This window comes from Tupaia chinensis, unplaced genomic scaffold, assembly GCF_000334495.1.
Source record: "Tupaia chinensis unplaced genomic scaffold, TupChi_1.0 Scaffold000140_1, whole genome shotgun sequence".
NCBI lineage: Eukaryota > Metazoa > Chordata > Mammalia > Scandentia > Tupaiidae > Tupaia > Tupaia belangeri.
In genome coordinates this window covers 3,481,773-3,509,352 of record NW_006159610.1, presented here as the reverse complement: position 1 = coordinate 3,509,352, position 27,580 = coordinate 3,481,773, and the positions used below count along the sequence as shown (strand labels likewise).

Genomic DNA, 27,580 nt, shown 5'->3' with positions numbered 1-27,580 from the left:
TTTATTTTTCCAATGAGGATGAAATCAGGCAAAGAAGTGTACAGAAAAGATGTCCATATATAAAGAAAGAAATAGCAAAATATTTTTTGGTCATAATTTAGAAACAAACTATAAAAAGGAGACAGTTTTCCCTAATTCATCTCTTTCACAGAAGAGTATAAGGACAGGCTTTCATTTCAATTCCTTGAAACCCTCAATAGACCACGGATGCGTCTGACCAGGGCCTGTATAAAACTATAACGAGATCGAACTTTTGAATATAATCCCTCAATATCCAGAAGTTTCTTTTGCAGTGATTCTCCAAAAGCGTTGACAGCATCAGTCTGAAGCTAGAAGTAACACAGATAACATTTTATTATTAAAATTGCATTTCAAATATTTCTTTTATTCTGTCTTCGATGTAAAATCCTTTGGAACTTTGTACACAATTAACTAACCATGAACATTTTTTACCTTATAATTGTTTAGTATGAGTCTAGCATTTTCCTTCTTTCCTTTCTTATATAAATGTGTAAGTTTAAATCTGCTTTAAACAGCAACAACTAATGATACTGATACTGGCATTCACACAAAAATATTTCCAAAAATGTCATGTAAGTTAGTAAGAGTAGGTGCCTTTGGGGAAAGAAAGGCTAGGTGGGAAAGAAAATTGTCATTTTTCCTTCATCTTGAAATTTTTATAAAAACTATTTGTACACTTTGTTTTCAAGTTATCAGTGGGAAGAGGATAAATCTGGCATATGCTTTACAAGTCTTGCGTATTTTAGAATACATATGTAGATTTCAGGTAGATCTTTTCAATGTTATATTGAAGACAAAATCAGATGAATCTATCTGCCTGAGGTGTTGTATTAAAATCAAAGCACAGAGCTAGATTGTGTACTAATCCTGCATTTTTTCCCTAGGTTTGTAACAGACCAGTCTAAATGAAACAATAATAGTCCTTCATTCAACATGTGTTTACTGAGCCTCTTCTGCATGACATGTATTCCTTGGCTGATTCTGTACATGGCCTTACTTAATACTAGCTTCTCTAAACAAATTTAGCCCCAACATGAATTCTTTCTGTAAAGTCACTAAGGCAAATGGAGCCAGGGCGAGGGTGAGAGCTGGAATCCAGGGTATCTGGCTAGGTGTGGCCTGGGGCTATTATTAACTGTCCTTCTTTCCTGGGTAAAAGCACAATCTTCAACTTTAAGACAGGCAGCAATGAAGTAGAATTAGGGAGAACAAAGGTTTTATCACATTATAGCTAAGGACATTCAGATACCTTGTAGCAGATCTAGTTATAGTTTATTTTCACTAACAACATACATCCTGAACCGATTGTTTCAATAATTCTTTTTATTATTTATTATTATTATTATTATTATTATTATTATTTGGCCAGAGAGAGACAGAGAGAGAGGGAAAGTGAGAAAGCAAGCCTCCAGGTCTGGGACCAAACCACACTTGGCCATGTGGGAGTCCAGTGCCTTAACCACCACCAGCTGACCCCAATACCTAGAAGCAAGACTCTGCTATCAGTTTAATATGAGATATTCATTTCAATTGTTCTTGGAACATTATTTGGTCCATCACTACTGATAAGAGGTTATGGTGAGCAAAATGCTGTATATTATTATAGTACACTACCATGTAAGTTTTAATGGCTGGTCTCAATCTCACTATAAAATTATTTCCTGAAAAATAACACACTGAGGGGTCAGCAAGTGGTGTGGTGGGTAAGGTGCTGGACTCCCACATGGTTGACTGAGGTTCGAGTTACGGACCTGGGGGCTTGAAACTTACGCTGGGCACATGTGGGTGCACGCCCAAAATCCCAGGAGGAGAAGGGATTGCGGCGTGGCCATCCCCCTAGGGGGTGACTTCTCACTTTCTGTCTATCTCTCTCTGGTGCGTGCATACACCCAATAGCAAAAATCTCTCAAAAAACAAAAACAAAACAAAAATAACACACTGAGTGATGCTTTATGCCTAAAAATTCTACAAAGCTAATTAGAAGACATTAAGGATTTCTGGATCATAATGCCTACCAATTACTAAATATTTGCCACATTCCAAACACCACACCAGGAACCTCTCATACAAGAAACCTTATTTCATTCTGACATACCCTTAAAGGTTGAATTATCATTCCCATTCTTAGATACAGAACTGAAGGCTCAGAAGTTATTCAAAGACACATTGCTGTTAAGTAGCCAAGTTAGAATTCATACAGGTCTTCGTGTACAACCCTGAAAACAGAATCTCAAAATATCAGGCTTCCGTTTTTACTCTAACAAAGAAGGGTATGAGAAAAGACCTTACCTGGTCTATATCATGTTGGCTCACCACAGTCAGCCCACTTTTAAAATCTAGATTGGCTTCTGAAGCAAAGGAATCTAGAATAGAAGATATGTCAAACCAGCTTTGCAAGATATAGTGGAACTGACGACAATGAACAACAGTACTAGGAAAAACCTGGTTCAAAACTGGAACTTCATTTTTAACAGGACCCCTGGGAGCATTTCATGGTACAGGCCAGGGTTCTCAAGTTTTCCGTCTATTCCCACCTAAGGGATCCAACACATGCTCATAGATCTCAGTGACTCGCTCCAGCACGAAGAATCACGGTCTCGTGGCTAGCCCACTTCCTTTCTTCTGGTAAATTATTTATGAGCAAGGGACTCTAGAGCTGGATCAGCCCTTAACTGCAAAACATTGAGCAAGAGCTGATGAGAAGACTCGAGAACAGTCTTATGCTGAGAGCACAGTTTCCCATAGGCGAAAGGCAAAATGTTTAAAAAAAAAACACAAAAACCAGCTATGTCTAGTGACTTAAGTAGCTCTTGATTATCCAATTTACTATTCACTACCCGGGAACAAAAAATAAAAGCACTAAAATCTATAGGAATTTATGATTCATTAAATTTCAGAATGAAGTTTACCTTGTAGTCTTCTGCTTTGAAATAATAATCTGGCGACAACTACAGAATCGTCCAAATCCGTGGGCGTGCAATGCAACAAGTAGTACTCCAGGTGGCGCCAAAGAATAAACAGGCAGGTCTCTATAATAACTACGTATGGGAGCGCAGATTAAAGGAAAATGATCTTATTGTATGTTTTGCTTTGTTTTGTTTTACCAGCCAGTTTCTGAGGAGAAGGGAAAAGGAGAGACTGCACTTACTTCATGATACACCCACACCTCCAAAGACAGGGGTATGTTTCCGGGAAAGTTATCCGGACACAGCAATATGTGCTAAGGAAGGGAATGAGAACGGGGATACTATGCCCCCAGTTCTGTGTCATTACCTCCTGCCGAGGTGGAAAGTGTCGGTAGGTAGTATCAACATTACTAGCTACTCGATAAGTAAGAAGAAAATTCTGGTTTGGAAATATGTCAAGCATTCACTGGAAAATAAAATAGTAATCATGTCCATTTCTATCTGGTTTTGGTATCCAAATAATGTGAGGATAAGCACATAATTTCTACATTAAGGTCACCATTCCACATCTAGAATTTCATTAAGGATACAAGAACAAAGGGAAAGCAGTTTAGCTCGATTGTTGATCAATTTCACCAAACGCCGTCTTGCTAGAACATATTTCTGGGTAGTGGAGATTTTATCAACACCAGAGAGCATCACAGACTGACACAACTAGGAGACAAAAATCAAGCGCACTGTTAGAATGACACGAATTCTTGGGACCAGCAGATGGATGTATCTCTGGTCTACTATATAGTCCATCACGGTTTGAGTCCTGGACCCAACGACTTAACTTACACCAGGTGCATGTGTGTGGGTGCCAAAGATCCCGAGAGGAGAATCGACTGCAGCATGGCCATCGCCGCTAGGGGGTGATTTCTCACTTTCCCTTTCACTGTCTCTTTTTCTCTCTAGCTAGCATGTGCACTCTATGGCAGAAACTTTTTTTTTTAATAAATAATCAATTAAAGAGTAGGTTTTTCAAGAAGTAGGTCTAAGAATGCCAGAGAATTTCTCTAACCATGGTTAGGTGTCTTCTGAAGAACATGTAGGCTTCTAGAGCATAACAGAGCATGGTCCTCAAAGCTTCCCTGGTTACTTCTCAACTTGGACATACCTAAAGCACAATGGGTTGCTAGAAGGCATGCTGAGGTGGAGCTGGTGAAATGCCACATGCTTTCTGCTGCCCAGCATGGCCAGTGGGCTACCCGTGGGGGAAGAAGGAGTCCCAGGTGGAAACCACACACGTTCAGGGGCTACCTGAACCCTGCTGAGGACTGCATCTTGCCCTTGTTCCTGGTAGGTGTGTGTCTTTGGGCAAGCTATTCAAGCCTTCGGTGCCTCAGTTTCCTCAAGTGAGAAAAGGGAGTGCCAATATTACTCATTTCCTGTATCCACACTACATGTGGCTTAGGGTCTGGCACATAATAAATAGAAGAGTCCGACCCGGTAGGGCCCCAGGATCTGTCTTTCAACCCACCCCCACCGAGGCTGGACCCTGGCAAATAAACACTTAAAAAACATTCCTTATGATTGTCAGAAAAGTGGCAAGAGAGAGAGGTCTTGAATATTCCTAAAAGTGGCATGGAAATTTTTAGGAAGCCTGACATGAGCCAGGATTGGCGAAGTGGCTCACCGTCTAGGCTGCACAGGACACTGAGAAGCTAAGCACTGCCTTGGGAACTGCCTAGCATGCCTCACAGTTCAGCAGTGCCAAATGGAAACAGCAGCCCGCTGCTCAGGGAGCAGACCCCTTCAGCTTCATTTCAGAAAGTGCAAGGGCATAATTGTGGGCTGGGAAATGCAGTCCAGTCTGATATGCTATCCCATTTGTCTGAAAAATGTACTGAATAGATACTGAAGATGCAGAAGACAGATGCTTCCCCTAATTTCTACTGAAAAAACATCTGCAATAGAAACCAGGTTTCTCAGCACAGATCCTAGGAGTATAAATTCCCAACAGAAGGCCAGTTTCCTTTCTATTTTCTTGAACGGGTGCTCCTTCGCTGTTTTTCAGTTAAGAGTTTCTGTTCATGGGTTGGTGCTAATGTGACTCTTCTTCAAGTCACAAGGAAGAGTCATTCTTTAGTTAAATTGCAGACATCATATTTACTCATAAGTCTGAGACCAATACTCCAGCCCTTATTAGTAATTTCTCAAGTCCCCACAGCTCATTACAAGATTCATACCTCTTTTATCTCATCTGGAGGAAGCTGCTCTACATTCTGTAGCTTGTTGACACTCTGTCGATGACTGTCATAATAGCTAAAGAAATCATTCGCACTCTGTTTCAGCAGGTAGACAATAATGCCTAAACCAGGCAGGCGCCAATATGGGACCACTGGAGCTTGGGTATCTAAAATAGAGTTGATACAAAGCAACATTCACTTACAAATATTTTGTATGTATTTCAAATGACCCATTTTAAAACAAGAGATGCGCAGAATTTAAAGGCATGCAAACTATCCATAAAACCAACCCAAGACCACTCGTAAATACCACTGACGGTTCAAAGACCAAGTGGTTAGGAGCTACTGTAATCACGTCCATACACAGGGGTGGGGAGCTTGAGAGGACAGGAATTGGGCTGATACACACCGACAGAGTTCACCTTTCATCAGGGGAAGACCTCTTTGAGAACTCTGTAAAAGTTATAAACCTTTACACACAGACACATACACACACGTGTGTGCTTGCACGTATACAAACGGTATACACAATTCTGGGGTTTCCTGACCCTAGGTGAGTAATTCCTTTTGCTGGATTTCATGGCTCAGCTGTAGAGGTTCATTTCAAGTTTACATCTTTCTATTACTGAACTGCCAGCTCAATGTCATTCTTTTGAAGAGACAATGAGAACGCTAACAAATATTCAAAAACTGCACTAGATTTAAATTTTAACAAGTCTTTTACCACAACTCCCTTTGGATAGTAAAATAAAATGACCTGCCTTTTTATCTGTCTTCTAATGGTGCAAAGGAACAGTGGGATGTCACGCACGTTGTTTGCAGAGGGAAAAACTAGAAAGCAATACCAATCTCATTCAGAGACGTTTGTGTGGCGTGATCAGAGCAATTTCTTCTAACAATGAGAGATTTCTTGGAGATTTCAAGTTCAGTTTGGAGATAATCTTTGTTTAATGACCAAACTGCCATGAATACTGAATAAGAGACCTGCATTTGCTTCCTTCACAACCAACTCCCTTAATTTGCTTTGAAGTCAGACCTCACAGGCCTTTATGCGGAGAGGAAGGAAGAAGAGTCCCTTATCTGTGGCTACTATCACCAACCAGAACGTGCTAGACACACTTGATCTGCCTGGTTTCCTTCCAAAGGAAGGAGACTGCTGCTAGTTGAATTTGCTTCCCTGGTCCCAGAGGACCTATGTTTGACCTCTACTATAGTCAGAAGATATCCATAAAGAGGATGACCCAATGCCGGGAGGACTCGAAAGTATTTCAGGAGTTCTCACAATACTTAACTTGCTCCAAGTCTGGAAAATGTTAAGAGTGTTCAGGGGCTGGGGACCAGCAGTTGACATAATGGTTATGTTGCTGGATTCCCATGTAGTCGACTGTGGTTCGAGTCTCGGAACCAGTGGCTTAAACTCACGCAGGGCGCACGCGTGGTGTGTGTGCGTGTGTGTGTGCGTGTGTGTGTGTGTGTGTGTGTGTGCGCCCAAAATCCTGAGAGGAGAATGGAGAAGAAGGGATTGCAGCATGGCCATCCCCCCTGGGGAGTGATTTCTCACTTTCTGTCTCTCTCTGTCTTTCTGGAGAGTGCACATGCCCAATAGCAAAAATCTCTCTCTCTCTCAAAAAAAAAAAAAAAAGAGTGTTCAGGGTCTTAGACAAAAGATGAAGATAGCTCACGAGAAACTGAGAAACTGAGACTACAGAAACATTCCAGGCCAGACCATGCAGTCCAAAATGGGCCCTCAGCTGACTGCTTCAGCAGGACATATACCACAGAAGTTCCTTAGATCACAAGTAATAATAAATACACTACATGACAATAATAGTAGGAGTGATGGAAATAACAGCTGGAACCAACTGTCACATACAACACATCCAATGCTTACAACAATGCATCAGAGAAGAGCTTGTTATTGCTTCCATTTTATGAACAGGAAATTAAGGCAAAGGGTAAGTTTTCTAAAATCATACCAGTAAGTTACTTGTAGTGTAGGCACTTTGTCATCAGGCTGTGTTCTTAACCACTAAGTTAAACTGCCTCTGAAGTAGGGTTCTTGAACCTACCACATACCTACCCACTCATGTGTCTAGAATTAGCAGGGAATTGGTTGTTGATCCTTAAAGAGAGTCTAAGGAAAAAATAATTTTTTTTGGGGGGGGAGAGTTTTTACTATAGGGCGCGTGCGCTCACCAGACAGACAGAGAGAGACAGAGAGACAGAAAGCGAGAAATCACCCCCCAGGGGGGATGGCCATGCCGCAATCCCTTCTCCTCTGTTCTCTCAGGATTTTGGGCATGCACGCACACGCGCCCGGTGTGAGTTTAAGCCACCGGGTCTGAGACTTGAACTGTGGTCAGCTACGTGGTAGTCCAGTGACATAGCCATTACGCTAACTGCTGGTCCCAATAATTGTTTATTTTATTTATTTATTCATTTATTTTAATTTGACCAGAGACAGACACAGAGAAAGAGAGAGAAAGAAAATGAGAAAGCAAGGCACTAGGTCTGGGACTTGAACTCTGGTGGGCCATGTGGGAGTGTCCAGCACCTTAACCACCACACCACCTGCTGGTCCCAAAAAAATAACAATTTTTAAGGCTTCATAAAGTTTATCTTTTAAGTATTAAGATCAACTAATGGGGACCAGCAGATGGCATAATGGCTATGTCGCTGGACTCCCACGTAGCCAACCGTGGTTCAAGTCCCGGACCCGGTGGCTTCAACTCACGCCGGGCACATGTGCGTGCATTCCCAAGATCCTGAGAGGAGAATGGAGGAGAAGGGATTGTGGCATGGCCATCCCCCCGGAGAGTGATTTCTCGCTTTCTGTCTCTCTCTGTCTTCCTGGCAAGCACATGCACCCTATGGCAAAAACCTCCCCCCCTAAAAAAAAGATCTACTGGGACAAGCAGTTAGTGTAATGGCTATGTCACTGGACTCCCACGTAGCCAACCGTGGTTCAAGTCCCGGACCCGGTGGCTTAAACTCACGCCGGGCACATGTGCGTGCATTCCCAAGATCCTGAGAGGAGAATGGAGGAGAAGGGATTGTGGTGTGGCCATCCCCCCTGGGGGATGACTTCTCGCTTTCTGTCTCTCTGTCTCTGTCTGCCTGGCGAGCGCACGCATCCTATAGCAAAAAACTCTCCAAAAAAAAAAAGATCAACTAAAGATATGGTATGTGAAAGATTAGCACAAAATAAAAAGCAACTAAATAAAATTTTAATAATTACCAAAGATATGATACTAACATATGATTTATGTTTTTCAGTAATAAGTGACAAAATTATATTTTTATTTGAAAATCTTATACTCAGGTTAAATTTGTTTTAAAAGATTAGTTTAAAGAAAAAGATTGTCCTTATGAGGCAGAATTGAGGTTTCCATCAAGGCAGAGACCTACAGAGATTAATAAACAGATTGCTGTTCATTTTCAAAGTCCAGACAGATAGGGGATAGACAAGGTTCAAAGTCCCTGCTGGATGACTTCTGAACGAGAAGGGATATTTGTACAGAATTCCCAATTACTCCATCCTCTCCTTCGAAAGTGAATATGACCTCTTCTGACCACGCTGGCTGCGTTATTTGAACTAGAAATTTCTCCTCACGCCGATGAATGAATACGAGGAATGAAATAGTAATACTCCCATGGTAGTCCCCTTTTATTCTGAAGTGATCTGCCTGAGAGCCAACTTCTGAATACAGGAGAAATAATAACTATGTAATATTGGTTTGCTTAACTAAGCCAAAGATACTGTTTTATATGTCCAGTCTCATTTAAGCATTTACTCCACAGAATATGACTATATATCTTCATAGCTACTTCCCCAACTTCTTTATGACACACTCTCACCCGAATAAGACTACTACTCATGAATCCCTGGAAGAAAGCTCTGTTACCTAAAGGTATCTCATTAGCTATTAAGGACTTCCACTTCTAAGTGTGACAAAAAACAAAATCACACCACTAAGATCCTACTGCCACTTCTCCAAGATGAACAAACGAAAAATCTAAACGTAATACAAACAGCACACAGGCCAGCCTATGGCATGGTGGGTAAGGCAGCTGGACACCACATGACACAGGTCAAGTCCTAGACCCACTGGCTTGAAAAACATATGCTTTGGTGCCCAACATCCAAAAAGGAGAAATGGAAAAGAGACTGAAATGTGATCATCCCCTGGGGGGTGCTTTCTCACTTCCTCCTTTCACTCTCTCCAACAGGTGCATACAGCCTCTAGCAAATAAGCAAATGAAAAAGCAGACACTGGTGGTAAAAGGCAGAACTATTGTGACAGGTAGTATAACAGTAGGTTCCTGGGTCGGGGATTGAAAGAAACAATCAAGTACAAAAACACAAGCAGAAACTTTCTTTTTCATGTTATTATCTTACTTCTTTTTTTTAGAATTATTCTATTTAATTTTATCTATTTATTTTAATTTTACCAGAGAGGGACAGAGAGAGAGAGAGGCAGCGAGAAAGCAATCCACCAAGTCCAGGACTAGAACCGCGGTTTGCCATATGGTAGTCTAGTGCCCTTAACCACCATGCCACTTGCTGGTCCCCACAAGCAGAAACGTTTAAGAGGAGATTTTATGTGTGTGCATCTCTGTGTGTGTGTGTGTTTTAAGAGCGTTTTTTGTTTTTGTTTTTTTTTTTAAAGAGAGATTTTTGCTATAGGGCGCATGCACTCCCTAGAGAGACAGAGACCGAGAGAAAGCAAGAAATCACCCCCAGGGGGATGACCATGCCGTAATCCCTTCTCCTCTATTCTGCTCTCAGGATCTGTACACACATGCACATGTGCCAGGTGTGAGTTTTAAGCTGCCAGGTGCAAGACTCGAATCCTGGTTGACTACATGGGAGTCCAGTGATTTAACTATTACTCCATCTGCTGGCCCCAAGATTATTGTATATTTTTGGGGTTGTTTTGGGTTCCATTTTTGGTTAGGGGTTTATACCTTAGGGCGTGTACGCTAAGAAGAAATAGAGAGACAGAGACAGAGTGAAGGAAAGTAAGAAATCACCCCCCAGGGGGATAGCTACACCGCAATCCCTTCTCTATTCTCCTCCCAGGATCTTGGGCACGCACACACATGCACCCAAAGTGATTTTTCAAGCCATCAGGTCCAGAAATTAAACCATGGTCAGCATGTGGGAGTCCAGCGACATAACCACTATGCCACCTGCTACTCCTGATTATTGTATATAGTTTGATTATAATGATGATCTATCTAACTGTATATAGTTCTCCAAATTATTCAACTTGCATACCTGAAATGGATACATTTTGCTGCATATAAATAATACCTCAATTAAAAATTTTTACATTTTACTAGCAAGGACATTGTGTCTTACCGAGTTCTTGGTATAATATATATGACAAGGTTATATGTTGTGCTATTAATATATTTTTCATAATGTAGGTTGATACTATTACTCTACTAAATATACGTAATTTTTGTGACTAAGCAATTTTCAGAGAATACAAGATCTTGAAGGTAAATATGTGACAAAATCATTCTCAAAGGCTTCCTGAAACTGCCAGCAGTCTATTCTATTACCACCACCAACCCATCACTGGGTTTTGCTTTTCGAGTGTCCCAGTGAAGCGACCCATTCTCCCAGCCCACATGCCAGACCTCCCCTACTGAACCAGCAGAAAGTGACAGGCTAAGTCAGCCTACTTAGGAGCTAGATTTTACTTAGATATGTTAGAGAAATTTGGAGCTATACTACAAAGCCCAATTCAGACACTGAATTTAACTAAACACAATTTTTGGGGTACAATTATTTTATGCATCATCATTACTTATTTTATTTTACAATTTTACCAGAGCTAGAGAGAGAGGAGAAAGTAAGAAAGCAAACCACGAGGTCAGGGACTCAAACCATGGTTGACCATGAGGAAGTCCACCACGGCTTCCTGCCGGCCCCAACTGAACATGATTTAACATATAAAACTATCTGTTATATTTTCATATTCCCCCCCGCCCCAGCTAGCTTACATCTCAATCTAAATCCCTTTGGGACTGTAAATACTACTCGAAACTATTCTTTGGCCAGCCTGTGGTCTGGTGGTTAAGGCATCTGGATCCCACTTAGAGGAAGGCATGACTCAAGTCCTGGTCCCGGCGCATTGACATTGAAAACATGCTGGGCACATGGTCATGAGTACCCAAAACCCCAAAAGGAAGGAGAAATGGAGGAGAAGGTATTATGGCGTGACCATGCCCCGTGGGAGGTGCTACCTCACTTTCCCCCTCTTACTTTTTCCCCAGCGAGTAAACACAATTTAATTAGCAAATTAAAACTAAACAAAAGTATTCTTTCCCCACATGAAGCTTCTAGATTTATCCGCGGAAATTCTTAAAGCTCATTCTTCTCTCCAGCCTCATAAATAGGTCTGACAATAATACCTCTTATTCCTTTAAAACTTATTTAAATGTTTCCCTTTTACTGACTTGCAAAGAAAAACCTGCATCTTACTGAAGTCAAGGTGAGAGCTGTGTCAATCACAGCACTTTCATTTCACAGGTACAGAGAAGCAGCGAGGCTCACCTTGCCGTGGCCCATCTCTATTAATGGTCTCTGAGAGGCTGGGAGTGAAGAGACACACAGCATGCTGGAATGTAGGGGAACTCTGGAACATGAATGACTGGCAATATTCCATCACATTGGCGCAAATCTACAATGGAAGAACAGCAGTGACAAAACAATTAGCCCCAAATGCCCTATTATCATGGCATTCCAGATCTACAGGAGAACAAGGCTGTAAATCAATCTATAAAATGACTCAGATCTTTGGGCTTTTTATAAGTAAGTTTGTTTGTTTATTTCATGAAAGAGAAGCACCTCAACTGGGTCTCTCACACTATGATCTTCCCCCAGCCTTCCTAGCCAGCCTCATCTAGCTACATCCCGCGTGTAAAGGTAAGCCCCAGAACCAACCCCCAGTGTTCCATATGGCTCCCAGCATTACAAATCCATGCCGGGCCTCCTATCTGTAACTTTAATCAAATAGTTCCAGAAATATAAAAGACAGATCCATCATACCATTCTCAGCCTCTTACCTGCTGCATAGCCAGTTCAACCTCATCTTTCTTGCTCACTCTATCTCCTTCCACATTTTCATCTTGAAATTTAAATTGACGCAGTCTGTCAGAGCCACCAAAGCGACTTAGTAGTCCTAAGCACTGGCGCTATAGAAGAGAGAGACACTCTGTTGATATCTAGCTCAGTGAACTCTGTGGAATGCAATCATTCTTTAAAGTGTCATACATCTTCCAACTGAGCCAACTAAAGGTAACTCTATTAAAGTTTTCATAAAGGTATTTAATTAGCCGTCAGGTTCATTAAAAGAATACTAGTTTCTAAGGGCCAATAGGTGGCATGGTAGTTAAAGCGCTGGACTCCCACATGGCCAACCACAGTTTGAGTCTCAGACCTGGCAACTTGCTTTCTCACTCTCTCCCCGCTTTCTCTCTTTCTCTCTCTCTCTCTGTCTCTGTCTCTTTCTGGTAAGCACATATGCCCTATAGCAAACTTTTAAAAAATAATAGCTTTAAAAAAAAGATACAATTATTAAATCTAGGGAAAACAAAACTTTGCATAGAAAAGTAACACTATCCATGGTGTAATGATTATAAATGACATATATATGAGGCCAAGAGGTGACATAGTGGTTAAGGTGCCAGACTCCTACACAGCCGACTGTGGTTCAAGTCCTGGACCCAGCAACTTGAAACTTACGCCAGGCATATGTGCGTGCATGCTCAAACCCCTAGAGGAAAATGGAGAAGAAGGGATTACTTTATGGCCATCCCCCCCGGAGATGATTTCTCACCTTCTCTCTCTCTGGCGAGCACACTCACGCTATAGCAAAAAATCTCTCCAAAAAAATAAACAAATAATGGGACCAGCAGTTAGCGTAATGGCAACGTTGCTGGACTCCCATGCAGTCGACTGTGGTTCGAGTCCCAGACCCAGTGGCTTAAACTCACGCCAAGTGAGTATGCGTGCGTGCCCAAGATCCCAAGAGGAGAATGGAGAAGACACTGCGGTGTGGCCATCCCCCCTGGGGGGTGATTTCTCGCTTTCTGCCTCTCTGTCTCTCTCTGTCTAGCAAGCTCACACACCCTATAGCAAAAACCTCTCCAAAAAATAAAAAATAAACAAATAAAAATAAATGAGATGCATATAATCTTAATAAGGTAACACTGAATATTTATATAACCAAAATTAGTATGTAATTATATGGCAGACATTAAAAACATAAGGGTCAGGGGCACCACCCCTGGCACTGCTGCAAATATATATAAAATCTTGTCTTCCAAACACTTAACTAGGAATTGCCTGTCTTATTGACTATAACATAAATAATCAATTGACACACATTTTATACATTATGCATATTATATACATACATTTTGTACAATAAAGTGAGCTAGAGGAAATATAGCACTCTAAGTAACAGAAAATACATGTACGGTACTGTACCACATCTTCCAGTACATTTTATGAAAGGGATCCATGTATAAGTGGACTACACAGTTCAAACTCATGTTCTTTAAGGGTCAACTGTACTGAGTTTCAGGGTCTATGTGATGGGAGACATACAAATTATATGGTCAAGGAAAAGAAGTAAAGAAATCTAATTCTTATCCTCCTCAGTTAGAAGTCATCAGATGATTCCTAGCATGAGAAAATCAAGTACAGGTTGAGTGTTCCTTATGTGAAATGCTCAAGACCAAGTGTCTCAAATTTCAGATTTTTTTTTCAGATTTTGGAATATTTACATAAACATCATGACCTATCCTGGAAATGGGACCTCTGTCTAAACAAGAAATTCATTTGTTTCATACAAATCTAATACAATAGCATGAAGGTAGTTTTTTTTGTTAAATTGCCAGAGAGAAAGGAGAGGGAGAAATCACCACCCAATAGGGGATGGTCAGGCCACAATCCTTTCTCTTCCATTTCTCCATCCTGCTGGGATTTGGGGCATACACACAAAAAACATACACCCAGTGTATTTTTTTTTTTTTTTTTTGGAGAGATTTTCACTGTAGGGCGCGTGCGCTCGCCAGACAGACAGAGAGAGACATAGAGACAGAAAGCGAGAAATCACCCCCCAGGGGGGATGGTCACGCCGCAATCCCTTCTCCTCCATTCTCCTCTCGGGATCTTGGGCACGCACGCACACGCGCCCGGCGTGAGTTTTAAGCCACCGGGTCCGGGACACGAACCGCGGTCGACTATGTGGGAGTCCAGCGACATAGCCATTACGCTAACTGCTGGTTCCCGACCCAGTGTATTTTTCAAGCTGCTGGGGACAGGATTTGAAATATGTTGAGTCATGTGGGATCTGGCTCCCACAACCACTAAGCCATAGAGGCTGGCCACTGAGGGTAATTTTATGTGATATTTTCGGATGGCAATGTCTTGACTATGATCTATCACATGAAGTCAGGTGTGGAATTTTCAATTCAAGGCATCAAGTCAGTGCTCAAAAAGCTTTAGATTTTTAAAGCATTTTGGTTTTCAAGTTTCTGTATTAAGAATGTCTAGTCTACAGTAAAAATATAAGCATGTTATTTAGAGATATGAAAAAATCACTTAAGAGAGTTGAAAAAGACTGCCCAAATCTAGGGATCAGAATAGGGCAGATAGGTCAGAGAATTAGTATATTTTTAAACACATCTTATGGGTGCTATTTAAAGAAATAAAAATCAGTTACCTGGAATCTTCCAATATGTCCCTGTAGCTCCATTAAAGATCCTTCATTTACATCAACATCAAGTTCACTTAATATACCTATAAAATTTGGAATGTTTTAAAAATATAGCTTCCTAACAAAAGCATTAAAAACTATGGAGAGAGATTATAACACATTATATTCTTTATGTACATGAATAAATTCTTGCATGAAAGAGTCCTGAGAAACATGATTTTACAAAGACTATAAGACTGTAAGTGCCTTTTATATATTAATACCAGCATATGTGCATTCCTATATACTCTAAAATCTACATTGAATTGCGAATTTTAAAATAATTTTTTAAAGTTTTCAAGAAAAATCTCTAACTTTTATTTATAACCATAAAAGTTAACATTTCCTAAATTCAGTAGTAAATTACTTTCTTTTAAGACTTAAGGATATAAAACACTAAAAATGAGGGACCAGCAGATGGCATAATGTTTATGTCATAGGACTCCCACACAGTCAACTGAGGTTTCAGTCCCAGACCTGGACGCTTAAAACTCATGCAGGACACATATGTGAGCGTGCCCAAAATCCCGAAAGGAGAATGGAGGAGAAGGGACTGTGACGAAGCCATACCCCCTGGGGGCATGGTTTCTCGCTTTCTGTCTCTGTCTCTGTCTGTCTGGCGAGCGCACATGCCCTATAGCAAAAACCTCTTCAGGAAAAAAAAAAAAAACAAAACCGACCTCATCACTTTCTCTCTCACATTAGGGCAGGAATTATTCTAAAATCCACATTTACAGGTCACACAGTGGTACAACAATAAACTATCCTGATGCTAATGAAGGCAGACCCACGTGGGAAGCCAATTCCCATTTGGAGGCCTCCCTGGTTACACCGGCATGCATGTGCCCATGATCCAGGCCGGCGGAGGATGAGGTAAATCATGGTGTCAGGGCCCTGCTCAGGTGCTGTCTGTCTGTCTCCCTTTTTCTGTTACTCTCACTCATGGAATAAATACACTTAAAATAAAAAATAAAAATAAAATGACATAGAGTAAAGAAATTACATAGAAAAAAGTGACTAAAATACCTTAATTTTTCCTTTTATCGTAGTGATCATTTCAAAGCTAAAGTTTCTTCACCGTGAAGAAACATTGTAAATTCAGCGATTTCTTGTTTGCTTTAATTAGCTTTTAATCTGCTTAATTCAAGTAAACTTAATATTTATTTTCTGTATCTTTGTTGCCATCACTCTCTCACACATGTACACAAACATAGGTCAATGACTTAAAAGTTATTTGTCAAATGTTAGCGTTTGGTATTTTCTAGGTAGTAAGACTCTGAGTGTTAATTATCTCCTTGGACCTTCTGAATTTCTTTATAAGGGGCATATATCATTTTTGTAAATGTATTACTTAAGTAAAGACAGTTAACTCTGTTACAGAACCAATTTTGAATATGTCAGATGTTGCTGCAGAGTAACCCAAACCTCATTCTACGAAGCATGTATCTTTCTGTACAGAACTATTACAAGTCCATGCAACATAATCAACTCACCAGGAAGGGCTGCTTTACTTATAATTCCTGTCAGCAGAGCCAGTTCTTGCAAAGACCCAGCACTGACATCCTGACAGCGTAAAATTGCTTGTATGGTATCAGAATGCGAAATGAGAAACTGCAACACCTAAGCCGTGGGAAGAAGAAAACAGAAGAAACAGAGGTCGGACAGTAGAGAACTACATCATAAACTTACAATTCATCTGTTTAATAATGTCAAAGCAAGTAATTCAATATAAAAGGAAGAGTAAGATAAATTGTTCTCTGCACAGCCATAGTTTATTTCTCTAGGAAGCAAACACGTAATGAAAATTAACAAGAAATCCAAAGATTATATCCAAGTCTACAAATTAATAATGCAGAGGATACTAAAGAAGAGTATAATAAAATTTGGAACGTCTCTATATGAAAATATGATTTGACCTCTAATTCTCTTTACTGTTTGTTCAAACGTAACAAAAGAATTTAAGATGACTAGGTATAAAAATGACTACTGAATTTAAGAAGCTGCTCTATGATGTCTGACTAGCATGACGTGGAGAAAATACTACAAAAGCTTGTGTCTAATTCTCCCTCTGATGTGGTAAAAACAGAACCATAAATCTTGACCTCCAAACTCTGTCCTTCTGTGTTGTCATTTATAGCACACCATCTGGAGGATTCTCTCTGTAGCTCCATGTGTGAATATCTCAATGAGATTATAAACGCCTGGAAGGCAGATACTATGCCAAAACAAGCCAAGAATCTGAATCACTCAAGAACTGTGCCCACTTTTGTTAACGTACACTCCCAACCTCAGCCCATAATTGCTTGGTTGTGGAGCTTAATAATCTGTGCATTTTTAAGAAACTTCTCAGGTGATTCTGGTATAGTAACAACAAAACTGGTATTAGGGAACCAATGTCTTGTATCAAAACGTCCCACTGCTACCAAAAACATCCTAATTTCCACGAAGACAACAAAAACCTCCAGTCTTAAAGAACTGACTTAAGGGGGACCAGCAAATGGTGTAATGGTTACTTTAATGGACTCCCATATAGCCGACTGTGGTTCCAGTAGGAGGCCTGAAACTGCCTCTGGACACGTGTGCGTGCATGCCCAAAACGCAAAGAGGAGAATGGAGGAGAAGGGATCATGGTGTGGCCATCCTCCGTGGGGGATGGGGAAGGTGATTTCTTGCTTCATGTCTCTGTCTCCTTGTCTATCCAGCAAGCACATGCATCATACAGCAAAATTCTCTCTCTTAAAAAAAAACAAAAAACCCAACAACTGACTTGAGGGTCACATGTGAAAAGGGTACATCATCACCTGGACTGCTGCAGTAAAGATAAGGTGGCGATGGAAACAGGAGCCTCTGTCTAAGTGAGACAGGCCAGAGGCCTGATGGCAGGATAAGCAGACAAAATTACCAGAAATCAAAGTGTGTTAAGACACAGTTCCTGGGACCAGCGGTTAGCGTAATGGCTATGTCGCTGGGCTCCCATGTAGTCAACCGCAGTTCAAGTCCCGGACCCGGTGGCTTAAAACTCATGCCAGGCGCATATGTGTGCGTGCCCAGGATCCTGAGAGGAAAATGGAGGAGAAGGGATTGCAGTGTGGCCATCCCCCTTGGGGGGGTGATTTCTCGCTTTCTGTCTCCCTGTCTCTCTCTGTCTTTTTCTGGTGAGTGCACGCACCCAATAGCAAAAACCTCTCCAAAAAAAAAAAAAAAAAAAAAAAAAAAAAACACAGTTCCTGAGGGACTAGAGTATAATAAGGTTAACATGATAAAAAAAAGTAGATTTGTGATACCCTAATTCATCAGCAAAAAGTTACAAATATTAAAGAAACACAGAAATATGTTTATTTGAAAGTTCAATGAAAATAAACTAATTTCTGGTACTTAAAAGAAAAATATGTTTAATAATTTTTTTATTTAACTTTATTTATTATGATGATGATAATGAAGATGATTATTTGACCAGAGAGACAGAGCAAAAGAGAAAGTGAGAAAGCAAGCCACCAGGTCCAGGACTGGAACCACAATTAGCCATGTGGGAATCCAGTGCCACCTGCTACCAGTCCCAAGAAAAAAAATTTTGATAGAAAATTCACTTATGTGGAATCAGCAGGTGTCATGGTAGTGAAGACGCCAACCATGGCTTGAGTTTTGGACCTGGCAGTTTGGTTCCTCATTTTCCCTCTGTCTGTCTGTCTGTCTGTCTCTCTCCCCCTATCTCTCTGGTCAAATAAAAAAAAATTAAAAATTAGGGACTGGCAGTTAGCATAATAGCTATGTCGCTTGACTCCCATGTAGTTGACCGCAGTTCAAGTCCTAAACCCAGCAGCTTAAACTCACGTCAGGCGCGTGTGCATGGGTGCCCAAGATCCCGAGAAGAGAATGGAGGAGAAGGGATTGCGGCGTGGCCATTCCCCCTGGGGGATGATTTCTCACTTTCTGTCTCTATGTCTCTCTCTGTCTTTTGAGCGAGCACACACACCCTCTAGCAAAAACCTCTCCGAAAAAGAAAAAAATTTAAAAATTAAATTAATTCTTAAAAAAAAAAAGAATATTCACTTATGTGAGCTACATCACTGTCTAAATATCACATATAAATGTGGCGTTATCATCCACCTTTTATGTTTTCTACAAGGCCTCTTAGAGTCTTCTCTCAAATGCATGGTTGGGTTATCTTTCAGAAGGCAGCTTATTCCTCTTGCAACAACTGCTTTCTTTTATGGAACAATTTCAAACTCTTGCATTCCATCTCACTACTCTATTAAGTGGCTAGTGTTTCATTCAAAAGGAGGGTAAAAAAACGGGTACCCTGGTTCGAAACCAAGTACAGGGGTCTGTTTTCTACGTCCCGCTCTGTAACAAACAGTAGGATTAAACCCACTTAGGCTTCCTATGTGAAAGGTTTCAGCACCTACACTGAGGATTAGACAATTTCTAAACCAGCGAGTCGTCTTACCTGCCCTGCTGCCTGCAAGTGCTGGGCCATGCTGGATGTGAGGATGACCTGGCAGAGCTGGAGAGCTGGAAGAAGAATCTGGCGGTACCGATCCACGGGTGTGGGGATGAACACTGGGGGCTCTCTCATGCCAAACATGCTTCATTCATTTCAACCCAGCAAGGAGAGAATAACAGTCCTAGTATTAAGGTACACACTTCACAATTCCTTACCACTCACATGCCAAACTACAGCCAGCTGAGTAAGATGTGAGACTACCAACGAGTTCTCTGAGTCCCGTGTGTGTGTGTGTGTGTGTGTGTACATATCAGTAGTTCAATGAAATGATCTATTTGCTTAAACTTGTAACTGAAGTAGTAAAACGGAGTTATTTGAATTTTGAGATTTTTTTTTTTTTTTGGAGAGGTTTTCACTATAGGGTGCGTGCGCTCGCCAGACAGAGAGAGACAGAGAGACAGAAAGCAAGAAATCACCCCCCAGGGGGGATGGTCACACCGCAATCCCTTCTCCTCCATTCTCCTCTCGGGATCTTGGGCACACACGCACACACGCCCAGCCTGAGTTTAAGCCACCAGCTCCGGGACTCAAACCGTGGTCAACTATGTGGGAGTCCAGCAACACAGCCGTTACTCCATCTGCTGGTCCCAAACTTTGAGAATTGTTATTCAAGAAAACTTGTATATGTTGAAAATACAAAGCTTGAAACCTCCCAAACATTTACTATTCTTTTTTTTTTGGAGAGGTTTTCACTATAGGGTGCGTGCGCTCGCCAGACAGAGAGAGACAGAGAGACAGAAAGCAAGAAATCACCCCCCAGGGGGGATGGTCACACCGCAATCCCTTCTCCTCCATTCTCCTCTCAGGATCTTGGGCACACATGCACAAGCGCCCAGCGTGTTTTAAGCCACCAGGTCCAGGACGCGAACCGCGGTCAACTACGTGGGAGTCCAGCAACATAGCCATTACGCTAACTGCTGGTTCCCAACATTTACTATTCTTTTTATGTTCCCTTGGGCCATAGATACAGACACTGTGGATAAGAAAACTAGACTCTCACACAGCTAACCACAGGTCAAGCTTTGGACCTAGTGGCTTGCTTTCTCTTTCTCACTCTCTCACCCACATGCCCTTTGCAAAATAAAAAAAATGATAAATTAAATTAAATAAATAAGTCTTGGGACCAGCTGTTGGCATAATGGCTGTATCACTGGATTCCCATGCAGTTGACCGTGGTTTAAGTCCCGGACCTGGTGGCTTAAACTCATGCCGATGCGTGTAGATGTGTGTACGCGCATGCCCAAGATCCTGAGAGGAGAATGGAGAAGGGATTGTGGTGTGGCCATAACACAGGGGGGGGGGAGGGAGGGTGATTTCCCCCTTTCTATCTCTCTTGTCTTTCTGGAGAGCAAACGTACCCTATAGCAAAACCCTGTCCAAAATAATTAAATAAGTAAATAAATAAATAAGTCTTTAAAAAAAAAAGGATTAGAAAGGTACATATTACTAACAAAATTCTCTCCCATTTCCTCACATTGCTACTCTAAAATTAAAATAAACATCAGTACCTACCTACTTTTATTAGCAACTATTTATTATTAGTAAATGACAGGGACATACAACAAAAAATAAACAAAGATGAAAAACAAAACAAGATGAAAGAGTACTGCTCACATAGAATTAGAAGCCACTGGCAAAATTATACTTAGAATACCTTTTTTCTTAATAACATTTATTGCGAGCTTAGCCTGACTAATCTGCATGGACACTTACCCCTGTGGGTCCATTTCTGGGCGCATGTTATAGACTTGGCATTGTGCCAGTCTCACGATCACCCCAGATCTCAGCAGCTCTAAAGCACCCTGCTGTATCTTAGCCACTCTCGTGAGGAATGCCTACGAAGTTTCAGAAGGAATAAATAGCATCAGTGGTGAGATCATGTCGGATGGCCTCAGAAAATGACACATTCTCAGGGCATATTTCTCATCTTTAGTCACCAGGGAAGAGAAATGCTAGGCTAGCCTCAGAGCACGTCACACAGCCTTCTTCCTAGGAGGTTTAGAGGACCGAGCGTACAACTTCTCTAAAGTGCGAGCACACGGAGCCAGCATGGTCAAGCAGTCAATCAAACTGCGGTTTCTCTCTTCAGCACGTGGGCTCATAAGACGGGAGGGAGTCTGTCTCTTCTGTCTCTACTACTAGAGCCATGCCTGGCATATACTGAATAGCAGGTATTTAATAAGTACTCATTAAATAATGAAGGAAGGCGAAAAAAGGGTGAACAAAGAAATGCATATTTTAGTGGTTCTATTATTATGACATTTGTGACCATTTTAACCATGAGGAAACAGAAATCAAAGCAGAGTTGAAGGCAAGGAAACAATGAATTATATACTATTTTGAAAACTCTTGTGTTTAAAAGTAGCAGCACGTCAACACAGGAATTTTCAACAGGGAATTAACACAGTCTGAGAGGTAACCATGTTACTGAATCCCGTGAAGCACTGAGTGTCACATCACCACCATCAGCAACCTGAGTGAACGAGGAAGCAGCAGTTCCATTGTCCAACAAACCCTCTTGGGATCATTTCAACCCACCTTTTACACTCTGAGAAGGTTCATTTCTAACAGGTCCCCCAATTCAACTCCTTAAAAATGAATGCACCATATGACAGAAATATTCGATATGTATGTCGCATTCATCTTTTCTAATACATCTACATCCCCTAGAGGAAATGACCTCAATGTCACATGTTTACAAACATCAGATGTCTATAAAGCCTTACCATTTTGGATTCATAAGTATAGAGAGCTTTTAAGAGAGGAGGCTGTGGAGTGAGTAAGCTCTGCAAGGTACGGTCATCGTCCACCAGGCTGTCCACGAGGACCTTCAAATAGCCGCTGTTGGAAATATACAGGAGCCACTGCTGCTGCTTATCTACAGAGACGATCCGATCGAGTAGAGCCAGGGCCAGCATCTGGAGCAAGAGGAAACCAGAGTCCAAAACGCAGAGATGGCTACCACCATCAGATAGTCATCACTGTAACCTAGAAATATTAAGGACTTTGCTCATAAAAAAAGGGTTGCTTGGGACCAGCAGATGGCATAGTGGTTATGTTGCTGGTCTCCCCATGTAGTCAATGCGGTTCGAGTCCCAGACCTGATGGCTTGAAACTCACACTGGATACATGTGTGGGCATGCCCAAAATCCTAAGAGAAGAATGGAAAAGGGATTGTGGTGTGGCCATCCTCCCTAGAGGGTGATTTCTTGCTTTCTGTCTCCGTCTCTCTGAGGAGCATACACACCCTACAGCAAAAAATCTCTCTTAAAAAAAAAAAAAAAAGGGAAATGATTGCTTATAATACATTTCCTCATTTAGTATTTTTAAGAAATTGAAAACTTTATCTCCTTTTCTGTATTAATAAGAGGAATACACTCAGAGTAGTTACATTTCTTAAACAAAACCTAACACATTAAAATGAGGGCATCAGGTCAGCCAGTGGCATGGTGGTTTATGGTGGTGGATCCCACATGATCAACTGCACAATTGAAGACCTAGACCTGGTCCCTTAAAAACACCCTGGGCACATGCGCATGTGTGCCCAAAATCTTGAAAGGGAGGAGAAAGGGAGGAGAAAGGGAGGAGAAAGGGAGGAGAAAGGGAGGAATTATGACATGACCACATGACCATCCTCCATGGGGAGTACTTTCTCACTTCCCCCTATCTCTCCATCTCCTGTCTCTGTCTCTCTCTGGCTAGCACATGTGTTGTCTAGCAAATTAAAAAAAAAAAAAAAAAAAACTTTTAAAAATATAAAGGCGCTAGTGGTGTTGTGGAGGTTAAGGACCCTGGATCCTGGGGCTGGCAGGTGGCATGATGGCTAAGGTGGCTGGATTCCCACATGGCTGACCGTAGTTCGAGTCCCCGACCTGGCCGCTTGCTTTCTCACAAATTAAAAAATAATAATAAGTAAAATAAACAATTCTAAAAAAAAAAAGACACTGAATCCCACGTGGCCGAATCTGCAGTTTGATTCCCAGTCCCTCTCACTGGGAGTGCTTCAACGCCTAAAATCCCAAGAGAAGAATGGAAAAGGAACTGCAAGGTGGCTATGCCTCCTGGTGGATGACTTCTCACTTTCTCTCTTTTGTCTCTCTATGGTGAGCACATACACCCTATGGCAAATAAAAAAAGTATAAGTGTTTTGTCATAAAAAATTTTAAGATCCTGGGACCAGCAGTTAGCGTAATGGCTATGTTGCTGGACTCCCATGTAGTTGACCGTGGTTCGTGTCCCAGACCCAGTGGCTTAAACTCATGCCGGGCGCGTGTGCGTGCATGCCCAAGATCACAAGAGGAGAATGGAGGAGAAGGGATTGCAGCATGCCCATCACCCCAGGGGGTGATTTCTCGCTTTCTGTCTCTCTGTCTCTCTCTGTATTTCTGGCGCGCGCATGCGCCCTATAGCAGAAACCTCTTCAAAAAAAAAAAAAATTTTAATATCCACACAACACTTCTCCATAATATACATTTTTTCCATGAACTTTTAAAGACACTTTGTATAAGAAATACACGATCTTGGGACCAGCAGTTGGCATAATGTCTATGTCGCTGGACTCCCATGTAGTTGATCGTGGTTTGAGTCCTGGATCCAGTGGCTTAAACTTACGCCAAGTGTGTGTGCATATGTGCCCAAGATCCCAAGAGGAGAATAGTGGAGGAGGGATTGAGGCGTGGCCATCCCCCTTAGGGGGTGATTTCTTGCTTTCTGTCTCTCTGTCTTTCTCTGTCTTTCTGGTGAGCATATGCACCCTACAGCAAAAACCTCTCCAAAAAAAAAAAGAAATACACAATCTTAAAAATGTATTCATGTTTCTCCCTGCATTCAAATATATTTTTAAAATATAATAAAAATTAACGATAAAATAATTTACATTTTATCTTGCTTTTTTTTTTTTGAGAGAGAAAATAAGAATGCACATGTGGGGGGATGTGGTGGTATTTTTGACAAAGTCAAAATCACCATGAACTTTTCCTGCCCCTGCCACCTCCTAGCAAGGACCACATGTGCCACCATGCCCAGCTGTCTAGATTGGGCTGGGGGCTGAACCTGGAACGCCCTGTAGGTCTAGCCAGTGTAGCTGAGGATTACCCTGCTTTTAAAATCCTGTTTCCCAGATTGTTCTAAAATATTATTTAAATGCTACATAATTTAACACTAAAAGGAACTTCTCATCTCTCTGCATCATCGCCGGAGTGCCACATGTTTTAAAGAAATATCAATGGGACCCTGTCTCGGTGGCACGGGCAGTAACATACTGGAGCCACATGGCAGTCTGCAGGATGGGATCCCAAATCAGCCTGAAAATATGCCAGGCTCATGCTCCCCCAGGATCCATTCCGAGGAGCTCGAGGCCTGGGAGGAGGGAAGCACAGAGTGACAAAGCCATGTTGGGGGTGCCTCTCCCACTCTTTCCCACACATATGCACGAGCTTTCTCGCGTGCAAAAAAAGTTAGAAAGAAAGGTAATAGATAATATAGACATATAATAGGCAGCAAAAGATATATTTAGTATAAAGATGATTTATCCACCATTTTATCAACCAAAGATTTCTGCTGCCTTTGCCACTTTTCCTACCAGCCAACCTCAAAATTGGCAAAAGTAATTCTAAAGGGAAATTCTATAAGCAAAATTAAACAAAATATGAATAAACAAAACAGAAGTTCCAAATTATAGCAAACAAGCCAATTCATTATAATCGGGAAAATAATTTTCAATATGTATCATCCATTTTAAAAGCCGATTCAGTTAATAACTTAAGTCAAAATACTTATTCAATTAGAGGACCAGTTGGTGGTGCAGCAGTAATGCAACTGAACGGACATGAGAAAAAGGCTGAGTTCAGGTCCCAGGACTTCCCTGAGCATGCCAGGAGGGTTTCTGTGCCAGAGGGCTGGGTCAGCTGAAGCTGGGATTGATCTCAGAGTGAAGACCCAGCTGGGTACATTGTCTGTCTTTTTCTCTCTTAGGTAAGAAATAAATAAAAATGTTTAAAATACATATTCAGTTAGAATACTAAACCAGGGTTACTTTACCCTTCCAATCTCATGACCATCACAGGCATCTCGACAAACCACTTCCATGAGGGCAGCACCATAACTCTCAATGATGGCTATGTTTTCTCGCTGTAATTTACTAAATACATCTTCAGGGGCTGTCAGTCTTTCCCACATAGTTTTCTTAGCTAAAAAGTTGAAAATAGGAAAAACACTCCAATAAAAAGCAATTTAGTAACTAAGTGATCATATTGCAATTTTTTTTAAAAGTCCTTCTGGACTAACACTGGGCAGTTCTCGAACACTGTATAAGAGAAAACTGTGTCCCAGTGGCAGACCAGAGTTTGAGTCCCAGGCCTGGCAGCTTGGAAAAACATACCAGATGTACATAAGTGTAATCAAGATCCCAACAGGATAAAGAACTGAAGGAAAATATGACTAGGCCCCATTAAGTGGTGCTTTCCCTCCCTCTTGTTCTATACACATACACACACAAATTTCCTCTGACGTTAAAGAGAAATGAATACATTAAATAAAACAATAATTTATATTTCAAACTAATGATTTTTTCCCAACATCATCACAGTAGTTTAAATTGACCTCTGAATGATTTCTTATACAAAGAATGTTATAGAGCCCCCCCCTAGTGCTTCAGTGGTAACTATACCAATGTAATTAAAGGAAATGTTAAAAAAAAAAATTTAGAAAAGGGAGTATGTGGGAAGTATTGGAGTAGAGATTCCATTACCATCTCTCTTTTTTTTAAAAAAAAAAAAAAAGCTCATGCTTGTTTAAAAAGCTTCTTGTAACTATTCTGCTTTCATCCCTGACCTTGAAAATATTTTCAAACATTTTTTTAAGTGGATACTACATTTCCGTAAACTTAACATTTGGCTTCTATTACCTTCTAAAATACTATGGAATTATAGACAACCACTACAAAAAGAATAAGATAAGCTGGGTCTTATACACACAGTGGCTTTTAAGAATCGATGTACAAAATAACACGTATAAACAGAAGGGCATGGGACCAGCAATTGGTGTAATGACTTCGTCACTGGACTCCCATGTAGTTGACCACATTTCGAGTCCCAGGTCCAGTGGCTTAAACTCACACCGGGCGTGTGTGCGTGCATGCCCAAGATCCTGAGAGGAGAACGGAGAAGGGACTGCAGCATGGCCATCCCTCCTGTGGAGTGATTTCTCGCCTGCTGTCTCTGTCTTTCTGGTAAGTGCACACGCCCTATAGCAAAAACCTCTTAAACAAACAAAGAAACAACAAAAATTTAGGAAAAAAAAAAAAACAGAAGGGCGTACAGAAAGTCCAGGATCAGAAGGTACTTATAATATGTTCTTAACAAACAGAAGAACAATTTAAGTGCTTTAATAATTATGTTGAGACTCATTTGTTGTGCACAGTCAAAAAATGCACCAGTTGGGACCAGCAGTTAGCATAATGGCTATGTCGCTGGACTCCCATGTAGTTGACTACAGTTCAAGTCCTGGACCCAGTGGCTTAAACTCATGCTGGGCACGTGTGCGTGCGTGCCCTAGATCCCGAGAGGAGAATGGAGGAGAAGGGATTGCGGTGTGGCCACCTCCCCTGGGCGATGATTTCTCGCTTTCTGTCTCTCTGTCTTTCTGGCGAATGCAAGCACCCTATAGCAAAAACCTCTCCAAAAAAGGAAAAAAAAAAAAAAAAGTACCAGTGACCTTTTTTTTTTTTTTTTAAATTTAAAGTCATCAGCACTAAAAAAGAAAGGGTTAGGAATCCAATCTAATTTAATTCTAATAATTGAACTAGTTTGCTATTTGTTAGGAACTTGTAATTTCATGGGGCCAGCAGGTGGCACGGTGGTTAAAAATGCTGGACTCCCACTGGGCTGACCACGGTTTGAATCCCAGCCCTGGCTGTTTGCTTTTTCTCTCTCTTGCTCTTACTCTGTCCCTCTCTAGTCAGATTAAAATAAATAAAGTTAAATAAAATAATTCTTTTAAAAAAAAAAGAACTTGTAGGGAACCAGCAGTTAGCGTAATGGCTATGTCGCTGGACTCCCACGTAGTCGACCGCGGTTTGTGTCCCGGACCCGGTGGCTTAAAGCTCACGCCGGGCACGTGTGCGTGCGTGCCCAAGATCCC

At 41.3% G+C, this 27,580-nt stretch overlaps 1 protein-coding gene across 2 annotated transcripts in view; it reads right to left on the bottom strand.

The window, feature by feature from the left end:
• The window catches only part of NUP205 (nucleoporin 205), a 168,003-nt gene continuing 140,423 nt past the window's right edge, over positions 1-27,580 (bottom strand). For both annotated transcript variants that reach the window (XM_006145012.3, XM_027770489.1), the window contains 13 exons: positions 25,481-25,629; positions 22,168-22,359; positions 21,155-21,276; positions 19,385-19,523; positions 16,431-16,557; positions 14,905-14,981; positions 12,239-12,367; positions 11,727-11,853; positions 5,159-5,325; positions 3,518-3,641; positions 2,931-3,059; positions 2,311-2,384; positions 1-329 (listed from right to left, as the gene is read on the bottom strand). In XM_006145012.3, coding sequence (XP_006145074.1) covers positions 177-329; positions 2,311-2,384; positions 2,931-3,059; positions 3,518-3,641; positions 5,159-5,325; positions 11,727-11,853; positions 12,239-12,367; positions 14,905-14,981; positions 16,431-16,557; positions 19,385-19,523; positions 21,155-21,276; positions 22,168-22,359; positions 25,481-25,629 — 1,709 coding nt within the window. In that variant the 3' untranslated portion in view covers positions 1-176. The remainder of the gene's footprint in view (positions 330-2,310; positions 2,385-2,930; positions 3,060-3,517; positions 3,642-5,158; positions 5,326-11,726; positions 11,854-12,238; positions 12,368-14,904; positions 14,982-16,430; positions 16,558-19,384; positions 19,524-21,154; positions 21,277-22,167; positions 22,360-25,480; positions 25,630-27,580) is intronic.